The sequence below is a fragment of the Brassica napus genome, chromosome C4 (assembly GCF_020379485.1).
Source record: "Brassica napus cultivar Da-Ae chromosome C4, Da-Ae, whole genome shotgun sequence".
Lineage (NCBI taxonomy): Eukaryota > Viridiplantae > Streptophyta > Magnoliopsida > Brassicales > Brassicaceae > Brassica > Brassica napus.
This window is the reverse complement of record NC_063447.1, coordinates 22,357,308-22,372,295: the sequence shown is the minus strand read 5'-3', so window position 1 is coordinate 22,372,295 and position 14,988 is coordinate 22,357,308. Positions and strand designations below refer to the sequence as shown.

The 14,988-nt window shown below is 42.7% G+C and overlaps 2 protein-coding genes across 8 annotated transcripts; both read left to right on the top strand.

Moving 5' to 3' along the window:
- Positions 1 to 941: 941 nt before the first annotated feature.
- On the top strand, positions 942 to 5,994 carry LOC106396437 (mechanosensitive ion channel protein 3, chloroplastic). 4 transcript variants are annotated; one of them, XM_048753305.1, is made up of 14 exons: positions 942 to 1,186; positions 1,471 to 1,591; positions 1,678 to 1,737; positions 2,049 to 2,206; positions 2,435 to 2,558; positions 2,655 to 2,752; positions 2,829 to 2,942; positions 3,210 to 3,270; positions 3,702 to 3,851; positions 3,933 to 4,043; positions 4,193 to 4,360; positions 4,453 to 4,566; positions 4,650 to 4,706; positions 5,081 to 5,994. In XM_048753305.1, exons 2-14 carry the CDS (start codon positions 1,523 to 1,525, stop codon positions 5,801 to 5,803), a joined length of 2,007 nt encoding a protein of 668 aa, XP_048609262.1. In that variant the 5' UTR covers positions 942 to 1,186; positions 1,471 to 1,522; the 3' UTR covers positions 5,804 to 5,994. The 4 variants fall into 4 exon arrangements, with proteins under 4 accessions (XP_048609262.1, XP_048609261.1, XP_013692278.2 ...); XM_048753304.1 differs by having other exon boundaries at positions 2,652 to 2,752; XM_013836824.3 differs by having other exon boundaries at positions 975 to 1,186; positions 1,499 to 1,591; positions 2,652 to 2,752.
- A 296-nt stretch (positions 5,995 to 6,290) lies between these two features.
- LOC125585012 lies at positions 6,291 to 9,441 on the top strand. Of its 4 annotated transcripts, none has more exons than XM_048753309.1 (7): positions 6,297 to 6,723; positions 6,832 to 6,945; positions 7,065 to 7,343; positions 7,408 to 7,498; positions 7,604 to 7,689; positions 7,762 to 7,854; positions 7,950 to 9,441. In XM_048753309.1, exons 3-7 carry the CDS (start codon positions 7,307 to 7,309, stop codon positions 8,168 to 8,170), a joined length of 528 nt encoding a protein of 175 aa, XP_048609266.1. In that variant the 5' UTR covers positions 6,297 to 6,723; positions 6,832 to 6,945; positions 7,065 to 7,306; the 3' UTR covers positions 8,171 to 9,441. The 4 variants fall into 4 exon arrangements, with proteins under 4 accessions (XP_048609264.1, XP_048609265.1, XP_048609266.1 ...); XM_048753310.1 differs by having other exon boundaries at positions 6,298 to 6,723; positions 7,607 to 7,689; XM_048753307.1 differs by having other exon boundaries at positions 6,291 to 6,723; positions 7,762 to 9,441.
- Positions 9,442 to 14,988: the final 5,547 nt, after the last annotated feature.

Here is a 14,988-nt window from a genome sequence, read left to right as displayed (position 1 = left end):
TATTTAAGCGGGAAAATATTTTTTTAAAAAAATTTTAGGCGGGAATATTTGGACGACTTACATGTAAGTCATCTGTTTTAATTTCTTCACCAGACGACTGAAATGTAAGTCGTCCGAGTAAATTATTCAACAGACGACTGAAATATACGTCGTCCGAGTAAATTATTCAACAGACGACTGAAATATAAGTCGTCCACACCCTAAACATAACCCCTAAACTTAATTATCTAATTAAAGACTTCATAAAATCAAATCAAACTTGAAAAGTGTTTACTATACACATAAATAAACACATATAGGTGAAAACTAATTTTTGAAAAAAACATTTTAGTTTTCCAAAATCTAACCCTAACAATACATACAATACTACAACATATGTTTGCCAAACTCCTAAACCAAAGTATTTCATGATTCACTACTTCCACTCATCTATCTTCAAAACAAATCAATTTTATCATATCTTAATTTATATCACTTAAAACTGTTTATAATTACTTGATTTTTATTTTTCACGCATCAAAATATTTTTTTACAAGATTTATAAATTATTTTTAAAATAAACCGGTACCAGACGACTTACACTTCAGTCGTCAAGACGACTTCCAACATCTCAGACGACTCAGACGATTTACTAGGGCTATATTCGTAAAAATGCCTTCTGTTTTTTTGTTTGGTCACAAGGGGATGAGCTGTAATTTCACTAGGCTTTTAGGTTAGTTTTGCATTTGATTCAAGTTTGGGTATAGGTTTGGAATTAAAATCAAGTTGTGGGTTAGTTTTGGCAAAAACGCCCCTTAAAAAAGACATGTTATTTTGTCTGGATCCAATACATACATCCAACGGATCAGTTTTGATAATTAGTTCACGTGGGAAGCATGCGGAGGAAAAGCGTTGTGCATTTGGAGGATAAGAGTGAAAATTGTAATTTTGCGGGACCACAGAAAAATCGAAATATCTTCTTTCTTCATCATTCCTTTTCCTCTCTATCCAAAAACTTTCATTTGTTTTTGAATTTTAGAGAAAGAGAGAGAGAGAAGGAGACGTCATCTCATAGCACACGTTAGCTAGAAGCATGTCTTGTTGTTTTGTTTTCAGAAGAAGAAAAAAAAGCTAACCGTTTATCTCTGATTCTAACCACTCGTCTTATCAGATCTCATCGTTTGCTCTCGATTTCTCATCTCCTTAGGTAACGATATTTGTGTTCCGTGGCTACGATTAGGCCATAAACTAGAAGGATTCGAAGGAGTAATGTGAAATTGGCTTTAGATTACAATGATCGGCTTGATTATTGCGTTTTTTTCAATCATTCGTAGGGATTGTATGAGTTTCGTCTTCCAAGGAAACCTGAAGTTATTATTGTGCAAACTGTTTCATAATTTTGAAAATCTTCGGCGGTTTTGACTTTTGAGTATAGAGATCGTATTTTCACGGTTCAAGATTCTTCTGAAGCTGATTCTTTATTTTGTGCAGGTTGCTCCGCTAATTGATTTGTACATAGGAAGCTTAGTTATCTACAATTGAGATGATGATGCGTTCTGTCTCACTACCACTCTCTCATCACAAGATCCATGAGGCTTCTGGATACCATAATGTGCCTACTCGTGTCATTTTCCAATTTTAGATTTTTTTTTTCCTTAATTCCTCCGTGTTTACTTATAATTTATCTGTTTCCTGCAGAATTCTGCTTGCAAAAATCGTGTGTACCTGACGCGGACAGGTCTTTCATCATGTTCCACGGTATCATCTGTGCTGTTATCATAGTTTTTATGGCTTATGATTCTTGAATCGTCAATCTATTTGGGTTTTTATATGATTTTCTTCAACCAATGCTGTTATTGTCTCTTCCTTTGAACTTATAACTTTTTTGTCAGTAGCATCCTTATTTATGCTTGTGTGACTGCTTCTATTGTATTTCAGTCTCCTTTAAACTATGTGTTTTCTATCTATCTCCACCCTCTTGAACAGAGATTCATGTTTCAAGTAAAATTATGGATTCTAACTTGTATGGGCTTTTTTTTAATTCTATGTTTCCTCTCCTTTTGTCTTAGAGACAAGACGTTTGGAGTCTTCAGCTTCTCGAGAGCTTGAGTGGTTCAAAATCCCCTGTATCATCTAGGTGTAATGCATTGGTTTGCCGAGCAGCTCTCTTTCCATGGGTTGGAAGTGAAGGCCCCATTGTTAAATCAACTTCAGTAATACTCGCACGGTTATATGCTCGAACCCTTATTCACTTCTAGTATCAAAAGAGTGACGTAGGTTTAATTGACAAAGTGTCACACACATCACATGTTTTTGCTTACAACTGAGACCCAAAAGAGATCATATTTGAATATGGAGAGTAGGATATACATTCCATTTTTGGTCTGTCTTTCAAATAATTTTTCAAGTTTTCAGTTATGCCATTTTTATCTGAAATGTTGGTCATTAATATCAGGGCATATGATGCTTTACGTGGAAATCCTCATTTAATGAAACTAATTCCAGCAGTTGGGATTCTTGCATTTGCTACATGGGGGCTTAGACCTCTTCTGCACCTTACCAGAACTACTTTCTTTGAGGTGAGATGTGATTCTTCCTTATATATTCCTTCACTTCCGGTTCCTAGAGTACTTGGTATAGTTTATTCTTAGTTGATGCAACTTTGATTCCAGAAGGGAAATGATGCAAACTCGCAAAAGAGCAGCACGCAACACTTAGTTGTGTCATATCTTCAGCCTTTACTGCTTTGGAGTGGAGCACTCCTGTTATGCAGGTGGACAAGATTTTTGTTTCTTAACTAGTTTAACAATTTATGTCTTCACTAAAACTATTATGGAATTGTCTCTCAGAACATTGGACCCGATAGTATTGTCTTCAAGTGCGAGCCAGGCTATTAAAACGCGCCTTCTTAGCTTTGCTCGCTCCATGTCAACGGTGTTGGCGTTTGCCTGCTGCTTGTCAAGGTGGGCAAGAGTTTCTGTATACTGCTAGTGTGCTTCTGTTAGAACACTACTACGTTGAGCTTCACTATTGAAGTACTTGTCTAAGAATAAAAGTCTTCAAAATACCTAAATTACCTTTCTGTCGGCGCAGCACTAGGTTCTTTCAATCAGTTAGAAATAGAGCATGCTATTATTGTTTTAATCCTTGTATATCTGCAAAATATTTACCTTATTGAGTTCTAAATGTGTTTCAGTTACTGAGCATGTTATACGATGTCTTTTCTGCAGTCTACTTCAGCAGGCGCAGAAATTTTTTATGGAGACAAATAATCCTGCCGACACCAGAAATGTATGTCTCCCTATCCTTAAATCGGACTTGGGCACACTTTTTTTGTTAATGGTTATTTTTCTTCCTAATAGACCATATGATGTCTCAGCTGGAGGGCTGATTTTTCTTTAGCAGTTACCTCGTAGGAAAAGTTAACTAAGCTTTGTTTCACGTCTAATCTTTCAATCAAAGAAGGGGATATACTCTATGTGAACTGTACTTCAGATTGCTACTCTCATGAACAAATAAGCATTCTACCCCTCCAAACTTGTATTCTTTTGTGAATTTGCAGTCGTTTATTTTAGTTGTTCTGAAGGAATAAACTCCTTCAACATATATAGACAAGATCTCAGTTAGTTGATCACAAGTTGTATTTTAGTTGTTCTGGAGGAATATATTTTAGCTACTGTGGTTTATTCAGAAGTATGCTAATCTGTTTGTCGTTATGCCAGATGGGTTTCAGTTTTGCTGGAAAAGCTGTTTACACTGCTGCGTGGGTCGCTGCTGCTTCATTGTTTATGGAGCTTTTGGGTTTCTCTACCCAGAAGTGGCTAACTGCTGGAGGTCTGGGGACAGTACTGCTGACTCTCGCTGGTCGTGAGGTGAGATACATTCTTTATGAATTTTTTTTGGCTATTAAATCTTTTTACAGTGGGAAACAAAAACTTTTGTGGATGGTGCAGATACTTACTAACTTTCTTTCAAGCATTATGATTCATGCTACACGGCCCTTTGTTTTGAATGAGTGGATACAGACCAAGATAGGAGGCTATGAAGTATCTGGCACTGTAGAGGTCCGTTAACTTGTCAAAATATATTTCTACTATCACAGGCTGCCTCTTAGACTGATTTTCTTAATTCATATCATGTCACGTGCTTCAGACGGTAGTCTGTCTTATAATATAATTTTGTTCCATGAAATTTGACTCTGCTTCTTTTTCAGCACGTTGGGTGGTGGTCACCGACAATTATCAGAGGTGATGACCGTGAAGCAGTTCATATTCCTAACCACCAATTCAGTGTAAATATTGTGAGGAATCTAACTCAAAAGACACATTGGCGGATCAAAACACATCTTGCCATCAGTCATCTTGATGTCAGCAAAATTAATGTGAGAAAATATTCTTGTGTTACGCGTGCTTTTATACCCGAACTTTTAAACTCTGCTGATGTGACAAGTTGTATTATTTTTCAACTTCACAGAATATTGTTGCTGATATGCGCAAGGTGTTGTCTAAAAACCCTCAAATCGAGCAGCAAAAAATACACAGGAGAGTCTTTTTGGAGGAAATAGATCCAGAGAACCAAGCCCTTAGGGTGAGAAGATGCAGTTTTGTCAATATATAATATGTTTGTTTCGCGCTAATCAGTTTAACATCTGTATCTGATTTTTTTTGCAGATCCTAATATCTTGTTTTGTAAAGACTTCACGTTTTGAAGAATACCTCTGTGTTAAGGTATGTAAAAGTTAACTAAATAGACACTTTCTTCACCTAAATGTATATCTTTTTGATACTGATTTATATCGTTCAGACTGTTTCAGACTGTGCACTTCACCTTAGAATTCTTTACAATCTTTGTAATAACACGCATGCGTGCACAACAATACATCAGTTTGATCAGCTCGTTTCACGTTTTTTATTTTATTTCGTCACGCTTCCGAGAAATTGTTTTGTAGTCAGTCAATACTTGTGTGTATCTGAGCATATGTGCCTGTCACATGTGTTTGTGTCTGTTGGTTAAATTCGCATGTCATGTGGTTCTGTACTAATGTGTCAATGCTGAAATCTCATGAACTTACTATGTCATAAAAAATGTATTCTTTTAACAGGAAGCAGTGATCCTGGATCTTCTTAGAGTTATTAGGCATCACGGAGCACGTCTAGCAACTCCGCTTCGCACAGTTCAGAGGATGCGTAATGAGGCTGAGGTGGACAGTGCAGCATTTTCAGATATCGTTTTTAATCAAGCAGCTATGAACCGTCGATACATGCTGATTGAGCCATCCTACAAAATCAACAGCGATGATAACGCAAAGTCCTCCTTGCCTAACTCAGTGCAAAAAAGTGAAGAAAAGGATCCTGAAGGAGAACCATCGGAATCCAATACTGAAGCAAAAGACTACGGATCAGTGCTGGTTTCAGAAGCCAAAAAGGAGAAACCGAAAGCAGGTCTTGATTCCAACTCCAGTACAGGCACTAAAGGTACCAGAGCTTCATCTTCGGAACAGCCAGCAGAACAGAAGTCAGAAGAAAAGAAGAAAGAGAGTGCCTCCGGAGAGTTGAATAAAGCAGAGAAGGAAGACGTTTCTGATGGGGAAGCTGCAACAGAGCAGACACTGAAACCAAAATCAAGACAAGGAACCGAAAAGAGCAACGGAGATCAGAAAGCTCGAGATGGTGGTGGAGGATCTGGTGCCAGTTCTTCTTTAGAGGAGAATATTGTTCTCGGTGTTGCTTTGGATGGCTCAAAACGTACACTCCCGATTGACGAAGAACTCGAGGCATCTGGCGTGTTAACGGAGTCTGAAGAACTTGGTGTTGGATCGGAGTGAGACAAGGAGATGTATAAACTTTGTGTTCCAAGCAGTTTAGTACATTTGTAGAAAGTAAGAAAGAAACTGAAATGGAGAAATGAGCGCGACTCTGTTAATTTTTTTATAAGCCTAGAGGTTTGCGCCATTTTTTCAGTGTAAATAATCACAAGTGACCCTAAAACTTTAAGGTTGTTTGTTTCGAGTTGTTAGTTTGAAGTTCTTTTGTGTTTGAAAAATTCATTATGATAAAATTGATTCATTAGCAAAAACTGTTTAAATCCAAGGGGGCTCTAGGCAAGAAGATATACAACAGTGTGCATTAGAAACTTTAATATTTGAAGAGCTTACAAAATGAAACAACATGATCTAGCTCGCTAACAATCTAGATCACCCGAGATCAGCAAACTCAAAAATCAGGGGACTCTTTGCAAGAAGATATATAAAGGAATATTGGTAACGTTAGAATCTGAGTATACATGGAACATGAGCTCTAAAACTGTTTTAAAATCTAATAACATAAAGTAAAAGGGAATTCTCTTCTCCTCGCGCCAGCACAACAAATAGAGGAAGGAGGCTTCGACACCTGTCCAAATAGAGAAACGCAGCCCATCATTTATACATTCTGCTCTTTGTGTGTGGCCTTATAAAGCCCATACCAATATCTATTGCAAAACGATACGTTTTGATTTTCACCGTAAGAACAAAACAAGATATTTCCAAAATGCTGTGTCTCTTACATTTTTTGTTTCAGCGCTCTCTCTTCTCAGCCGTAGCAGTTCTAGGGTTTTGCTCTGTTTGTTCATCTTCTTCCTATCGATCCAGAGCTCAATCGGTTACGGATTCAATCATCTTAAATACCTTCTTAAATCCATCGCACACAATCTATCTTCAATGACGCTTTTGCTCTTCAGGGGCGGTGGATGTTCGAGTATAAAAAGGTAAGCATCCCTACGCTCTGAGTCATCCTATCAATCATTTAGAACATATAAATCTACTTATTCACTGAAAAAATGGCTAACTCTTGAGTTTTCTTTTCCGATTTGAAGTTCGGCAGAAGTTCTTCCACGGTTGAGGTGAGACTACTGCGTTTCTAGGAGGCGAGGAATATCAGACGCGCTGGTGAGCTCATGTCCGTTGATATGCTTTTGGTTGATACAAATGTGAGTTTCGTTTTAGGGTTTCTTCGGGATTCTTGAAGTTTATTTACGCGTTTATAAGAATTTGCATTGAACATTAATGATCTGTTTAATGAATATGACAATTTCCATAAACGTTTCAGGCGACTCTTATGCCAGCCACCGTTGCTGCTAGCCGTGTTCTAACCTTTGCTCCCCATCTCACGGCAGGGTCGATGTATTCCATCACCGGTTTTGATGTGGCTTGGTGTAATCCAAACTTCAGCCTGTCTGGCTCCTCTTTGTTGATCCAGTTCAGTGATGCAACCTCCTTGAACGTGTTAACTGAACCGAACCGAGTTCTCCACACTCTGAAAAATGCTTCCTATTCCGTAGGCAAAGTGAGATGTTTGCTCTAGCAAACACTAGCAGTCAGCTCCCGGGTAATCCTTTTACGTTTGTCATCGTTCTAACCGGAAAATAAATTAAATTTTCATTCATTCGTAGATATCATTGGGGAGATCACGGCTGTTAAAAGTTCTGCCAGTGACCCTCCAGCTGACAAGAATCACTTGATGGTGACCACCAAACTGGGGAAGTAAGTAGTTAATAATTTTTAGAGCCTCTCCAAAAAAAACATATCTCATGCATCATGTTTACTACAAACACCGTAATGATCACATACATATCTGTTATGTATTAGCAGCGATGCTTGTGTGACTTTGAGTTTGTGTAACGACCCAATTCCGCAGGCCCAACAAAGCCCAATCAATTTGCAGGAAACCCTAGGTGAGTTCCTATTTAAACAGAGTTAGCCTATTAGTTTATTCAGAAAAAGTATAAGGCGTCGAACCTCTGCAGATTTTGAGCCGTCAGAGAGAGATATTGGTGAACTGTCTCAGCCACCGTCGACTGAGATCAGATCCGTCACGCCGCCGCCGTCTCACGCCCTAGGTAATCCGCGAACCGCCTTTTCCGATTGGTTAAGTGTTGGCCATTTAGTAAATCGTCGATATCTCTCTAACCATTGGGTTTCTTGCGATTTCAAGGCCACCAGTGTGTTCGTGACGTCGAGACGAGTCCGGAGCAGGAGTTTCATCCGGAGAGCCGCCGCGACGCGCCCACACGCGCAGGAGGAAGATTCGCGCGTGAATCTCACGTGCCACCGTCTCCGCCGGACGTTCGCCAGAGCCACCGCAGCCGGCCACCGTCCGTTCGCCGCCGGGAAGCCGCCGCCGCATCACCGCCGCGCCTCCGCCGCCGCCGGTGATTTTCCGGTAAGCCACCACCGTTGCTGGCCGCCGCCGGCGACTGGTCTCCGGCGACTCGCCGGTCGACTCGCCGGTAACTCGGTGACTCGGCCGAGTCGACTCAGCGAGTCAAGCCGTTGACCAGTCAAGCCGGTTTGGTTTGGTTGGTTTGTTAAATTGATTTCCGGTTTGGATTGAACCGATTTGAAATCGATTTGAATCTGGTCCAATTGAAATCGAACTCGGTTAAGGAAAACCGGGTGGTTCAATTCGATTTCAATTTGGTCAAGGGTTGACCGGCTTGGGTCAGAGTGGACCGGGTTGACCTTTGACCAGCGGGTTGACCTTTTGACCAGATCGCCGGTTATCCATTTTGGACCGTTCGAAGGGCGTTCTGACTCGATTTTTCGTCCTGATTTCAGATTTGGAGTTTGTTTGAGCAGCTGGAGTTTATAGCTATCACTTTTACACATTCCTAAGGTGAGGGTCTATTCCGTAAATCCCGTACCAGTGTAGAATTCTCTCTATCGTAGTTTAGATTTTGAATCATGATCCGTCTGTTTGAATTGAGTCTGTTTGAGTCTTGATTGTTAGTTAGTTCATTCATTGTAAACTGGAACTAGGGGTCTAGAGGATTCAACCGTTGATTTGATTGTGTGATGTTAAGATATGCGATTTATACATGTAAGTATACATAGTTATGAGTAGGGACTATGTGAGTGGGCGGGGGTCTAGAGATGTCTGGACTAGCGACAAAGCTTTGGTGGGCGGGGGCTCAGAGACGTCTGGGCTAGCGACGCAGATTGTGTGGGGCGTGGGTGCAGAGACGTTTGCATTCGACGCAGCTTTGGAGGGCGGGGGTATAGAGACAGACTGTACTAGCGACGCATCGTATGTATATATATATATATATATCCGTATGAGGAGATGCGGGATATGTGGACTAGCTATATGCTATCATCGCATTGTTTGTGTTGTGTGATGCTTTAGGCATCTTGTTTGTTCATGTTAGAGCTAAACTTCCATAGTGGGAGTTCTATTTACTCAAGTCAGTGGTTTGCGTGTTTAGCATCACATACCTCACGGAGTAACTCCCCTGTTAGTCACCCCTCCTTTCCTTCCCCTTTCAGGTGAAACTGACGTGCATGAGTGATTGCTATCGGACTGGTGCTTTGGGAGTTTTATTTCTTTCTTTTTCAGACTTGCGGATTTTATGCTTTTATCGATATTTTCGGGATTTATTATGTTATTTGGATTTATGGTTATTTATTGGATTTACGACTTTGGAGTTTACTTTTGAGAAGTAATAAATGGATATTTCAAACTTTTTATTTATTTAAGTTATTTTGGAAAATACGGGTGTTACAATTTGGTATCGTAGCGGGGTTCCGTCCCGGCTTTGACCCGGGATGGCGATTTGTGGGACTCGGTTTTATCCGATTTTAGATGATTTTTAAAATTTTTATGGGAATATGGGGATTTAAAAAAAAAAATAATAAAGTAAATAGCACCTTTCTGTTTGGCATTATGTCTTTAATCGTTGGTGTTCGGTTTCGGCATAAGTTAATTGAGTTGCTATTTCTTTCAGATGCCACCGCGTAAGAGAGTTGTTAGCACTCAGGCCGCTAGTGCTTCTCGAGAGGGTGGAGATGAGCATGTGCCGCCACCAGTTCCACCGATTGATCAGGATGCCCTTAGGCAGATGGTGCAGGATGCTGCCAGACAGGCCGCACAGGAGGCAGTTCAGCAAGCCGTCCAGGAGGCTGCTAGAGTAGCTGCACAGGAAGTGGTTAGGCAGATGGCTGCAGCTCAGCAGGGTCGGTCAGCAGGTTCCACCAGTTCAGGCTCAGGGACATCAGCAGCCCCCTATTCAGCAAGTTCCAGGGGTTTTCCAGGTTCCACCACCAGTGCCACCCGTTCTTCCAGGGCAGGTACCTGAAGTTGATGAGACGCTTATGCGGGTGATGAGACAGATGAAAACTGTGGATTTGGAAACTTTTGGGGGAACAATAGACCCTGGAGCGGCCTATAATTGGAAGCATAGGCTGGCTTCGTGTCTGCAGACTATCAATTGTCCGTTGCGCCTTTGCCTTAACATCGCAGAGTTGTATCTGCGTGGAGATGCACTAGTATGGTGGGATGGAGTGCGATCGATGTGTGATGGTGACATGACTTATGAGGAATTCCTCATTGCGTTCGACAAGAAGTACTTTCCCAAAGAAGCGTTGCACCAGAAGAGGAATGCTTTTGAGCACCTGAGGCAGGGTACTAGGAGTGTCAGGGAGTACCAGCAGGAGTTTTGCAAACTCCGCTTGTTTGCTGGTAATAATTTCGATCAGGAAGACTTGATCAGGAGGTTCTTAGATGGTATGCGAGTCGATCTCCGCGGCAGGTGCAGTATGGTTACTTATACCAGTTTAGAGGATCTGGTAGAGAAGGCTGCGGTGCAGGAGGCATGTATTGCAGAGGAGCAGAAGTACTCTAAGGCTCCGCCTAGGACTGGAAGAACTACAGAGCCACAGAAGAGGACTTGGGACCCGTCGAACATCCAGTGCTTCTATTGTGGAAAGATGGGGCATTTGAGTAGGAATTGTCGGAGTAATCCAATGGGTGCACGGGCAGGACCAGCAGGATCAGCAGCACCAGCAGCACAGGCAGCACCAGCAGCACAGACATCACCAGTAGCACGGGGAGCGCAGGCAGCACCAGCTACAGCATACGCACCAGGAGCTTGCTTCACTTGTGGCCAGTTTGGCCATATCTCTAGGTTTTGCCCGACTAAAGGGCCTGGGGCCAAGCGTCAAGCCATCACTCCGCGTGTTTATGCTCTAGGAAAGGCCAATGGAGCTGAGCCGATAGCCGGTATGTATCTTTATTATGCTCGTATGTTTTTTTTTGAGTATTTGTGTTTTGGTGGTTATCATGTGTAGTTAGAAAGAAAATTGTGTGTAGGATCGGTTTCTGTTGGAGGTGAGGTAGCTCACACTCTATTTGACACGGGAGCTTCTCACAGCTTCGTGAGTTCGCGTTTGGCTAAGTCTTGGCCTTTTCGAGGTGTCTTCGAGCCGAAGGTTAAGCAGATTCTGACAGCCGGTACTGAGAGATTGGGAACCACTGGCGTTCACCGAGATGTACCAGTCCTACTGGGAGGAGCCGATTTCATAGGAGACCTAGCAGAGATGGAGATGGATTACTATGATGTTATACTTGGGATGGATTGGCTGTCACGGCAGCGAGTGGTGCTAGATTGCATGCGGGCGAAAGTTATTATTTCTAAAGGAGATGGGAAGATCACATTCCAGTGCCTCCAAGCTTACCGGGGAATTTCTGTTATTTCCATGTTGCATGCTGAGGACTTATTGGAGAGAGGGGCAGAAGGATTTCTGGCGACTATTTCGATGGTTAAGGATGATGGACATCCTGAGTTGCATGATATTCCAGTGGCTGCAGAATTTCAAGATGTATTTAAAGCCTTAAAGGGGCCACCACCAGCCAGGGGAGATGTTCTCAATATTGAGTTGGAACCAGGGACGTCACCGGTTTCGCGGGCTCCATACCGTTTAGCACCAGCAGAGATGGCTGAACTGAAGATGCAGTTGGAGGAGTTATTGAGTAAGGGTTTCATCAGACATAGTATTTCACCGTGGGGAGCGCCAGTATTGTTTGTGAAGAAGAAAGATGGGAGTTTCAGACTTTGTATCGACTACAGAGGTTTGAATAAGGTGACCATCAAGTATAAGTATCCGCTTCCCCGTATCGATGAGTTATTGGACCAGTTGCAGGGAGCTTCATGGTTTTCAAAAATTGACTTGGCATCGGGTTACCACCAGATTACGAAAGCTGATGAGGATGTGCGGAAGACGTTATGGACACTATGAGTTTGTGGTGATGCCATTTGGGTTGACGAATGCACCTGCAGCATTCATGAAGCTTATGAACGATGTGTTTCGCGAGCACTTGGATAAGTGTGTGATTGTTTTCATCGATGATATCTTGATCTATTCTCGGAGCAGAGAGGAGCATGCAGAGCATCTGCAGATTGTGTTTGATAAGCTTAGGGAGCATCAGCTATTTGCCAAGCTGAGTAAGTGTAGCTTCTGGCAGAGGAAGATTGGATTTTTGGGTCACGTGATTTCAGAGGCAGAAGTTGCAGTAGATCCGGAGAAGATTACTGCAATATCAGAGTGGCCTACACCTAAGTGCGCCACCGAGATTCATAGCTTTCTGGGTTTAGCTGGATACTACAGAAAGTTTGTGAAGGATTCTGCCAGTATCGCGAAACCGATGACACGATTAACAGGCAAAGACACCAAGTTTGATTGGACAGATGCTTGTATGGAGTGTTTTACTGAGCTAAAACGAAAGTTGACATATACGCCAGTGTTGGTACTACCGAGACCGGGGGTACCTTATGAGGTTTATACAGATGCGCCAGGTACTGGTTTGGGTTGTGTATTGATGCAGGATGGTCATGTTATTGCTTATGCATCACGTCAGTTGAGGCCTCACGAGGTCAGCTACCCTACTCATGATTTGGAGTTAGCAGCAGTTGTTTTTGCGCTAAAGATTTGGAGGTCCTATTTGTATGGAGAGAAAGTTCAGATCCTAACGGACCACCTGAGTCTGAAGTACATATTTACTCAGGCGGACCTAAATCTGAGACAGCGCAGATGGATGGAGTTGTTAGCATACTACAACCTGAATATCACGTATCATCCAGGTAAGGCCAATCAGGTGGCAGATGCGTTGAGTAGACGCAGGAACGATGTTTCAGGAACCAAGGAGGTTCAGAAGCTGACTGGGACACTTGCTAGTCTCAGATTGTGTGCATTTACCGCAGAGGGAGAGACTGTCGGTCTTGAAGCATTGGAGCAGGCAGATTTATTATGGAGGATACGTAGAGCTCACGATAGTGATGATGCTTTGGTTAAACAGATTGAGATCGAGAGTATTGGATATCATACAGCTTTGAGCGGGATGTACATGTACCGGAACCGAGTCTGCGTGCTAGATGATAAGCTGTTAAGGAAGGAGATTTTACAGCAAGCACATAATTCGCGTTTTTCAATCCACCCAGGAAATACCAAGATGTATAGGGATTTGAAGCGCTACTACCACTGGCCTGGTATGAAGAAAGATGTGGCTACATTTGTATCGCAGTGTCAGACATGTCAGATGGTTAAGGCTGAGCATCAAGTGCCTAGCGGGTTATTGCAGAACCTGCCGCTGCCAGAGTGGAAATGGGATATGGTGACTATGGATTTTGTGTGGACTTCCGGTAACCTTTGGTGGGAGGAATGCTATTTGGGTGATCGTGGATAGACTTACCAAATCTGCTCATTTCATAGCGATCAAGAAAACAGACGGAGCTGATCAGTTGGCACATATTTACCTTACAGATATTGTGAGGTTGCATGGAGTTCCTGTCAGTATTGTATCAGATAGGGATACCAAGTTCACATCTACATTTTGGAGAGCATTTCAGAAGGCGCTTGGGACAAAAGTTCATATGAGTACAGCCTATCATCCGCAGACAGATGGACAGTCAGAGAGGACTATTCAGACATTAGAGGATATGCTTAGGGCTTGCGTCCTGGATTGGGAAGGAAGCTAGGGAAAGTATTTACCTCTAGCAGAGTTTGCCTACAACAACAGCTATCATTCGAGTATTGGGATGGCACCGTATGAGGTGCTTTATGGTAGGTCTTGTCGTACACCACTTTGTTGGACAGAAGTGGGAGAGCGGCGAGATTCAGAACCAGCAATGGTTCAGGAGACAGTAGAGCACATAGAGATGCTTAAGACTCGGCTTAAGGAAGCCCATGACCGCCAGAAGAGCTATGCAGATAAGTGTCGTAAGGACTTGGAGTTTCAGGTAGGAGACTTAGTGTACCTGAAAATGAGGACATTCCAAGGAGTATCTAAGACTCGGAAGCTAAAGAAGCTTAAACTGAGATATATGGGACCATACCCTATTGTGGAGCGGATTGGAGCAGTGGCTTACAGATTGCGGTTATCAGCAGAGTTGTCAGATTTTCACGATGTGTTCCATGTGTCAGTTTTGAGGAAAGTTGTGAGAGAACCAGAGCTCATTTTACAGCAGCCACCCAGTGATCTTGAGAAAAATTTGTATACACCTTGTCAGCCAGTTAAGATTTTAGATCGGCAAGTGAAAGCTGTTCAAGGGATGATGACCAGTTTAGTTAAAGTTCGTTGGGAGAGAGACGAGATCCAGGAGGAAACCTGGGAGGACGAGACTCAGATGAGGATTGATTATCCAAAGCTTTTTCAGGACAGTATTGGACAAGCGGTTCAGGAGCCTAATTCGGGGACGAATTCTCTATTGGTAGGAGAGAATTGTAACGACCCAATTCCGCAGGCCCAGCAAAGCCCAATCAATTTGCAGGAAACCCTAGGTGAGTTCCTATTTAAATAGAGCTAGCCTATTAGTTTATTCAGAAAAAGTATAAGGCGTCGAACCTCTGCAGATTTTGAGCCGTCAGAGAGAGATATTGGTGAACTGTCTCAGCCACCGTCGACTGAGATCAGATTCGTCACGCCGCCGCCGTCTCACGCCCTAGGTAATCCGCGAACCGCCTTTTCCGATTGGTTAAGTGTTGGCTGTTTAGTAAATCGTCGACATCTCTCTAACCATTTGGTTTCTCGCGATTTCAAGGCCACCAATGTGTTCGTGACGTCGAGACGAGTCCGGAGCAGGAGTTTCATCCGAAGAGCCGCCGCGACGCGCCCACACGCGCAGGAGGAAGATTCGCGCGTGAATCTCACGCGCCACTGTCTCCGCCGGACGTTCGCCGGAGCCACCGCAGCCGGCCACCAT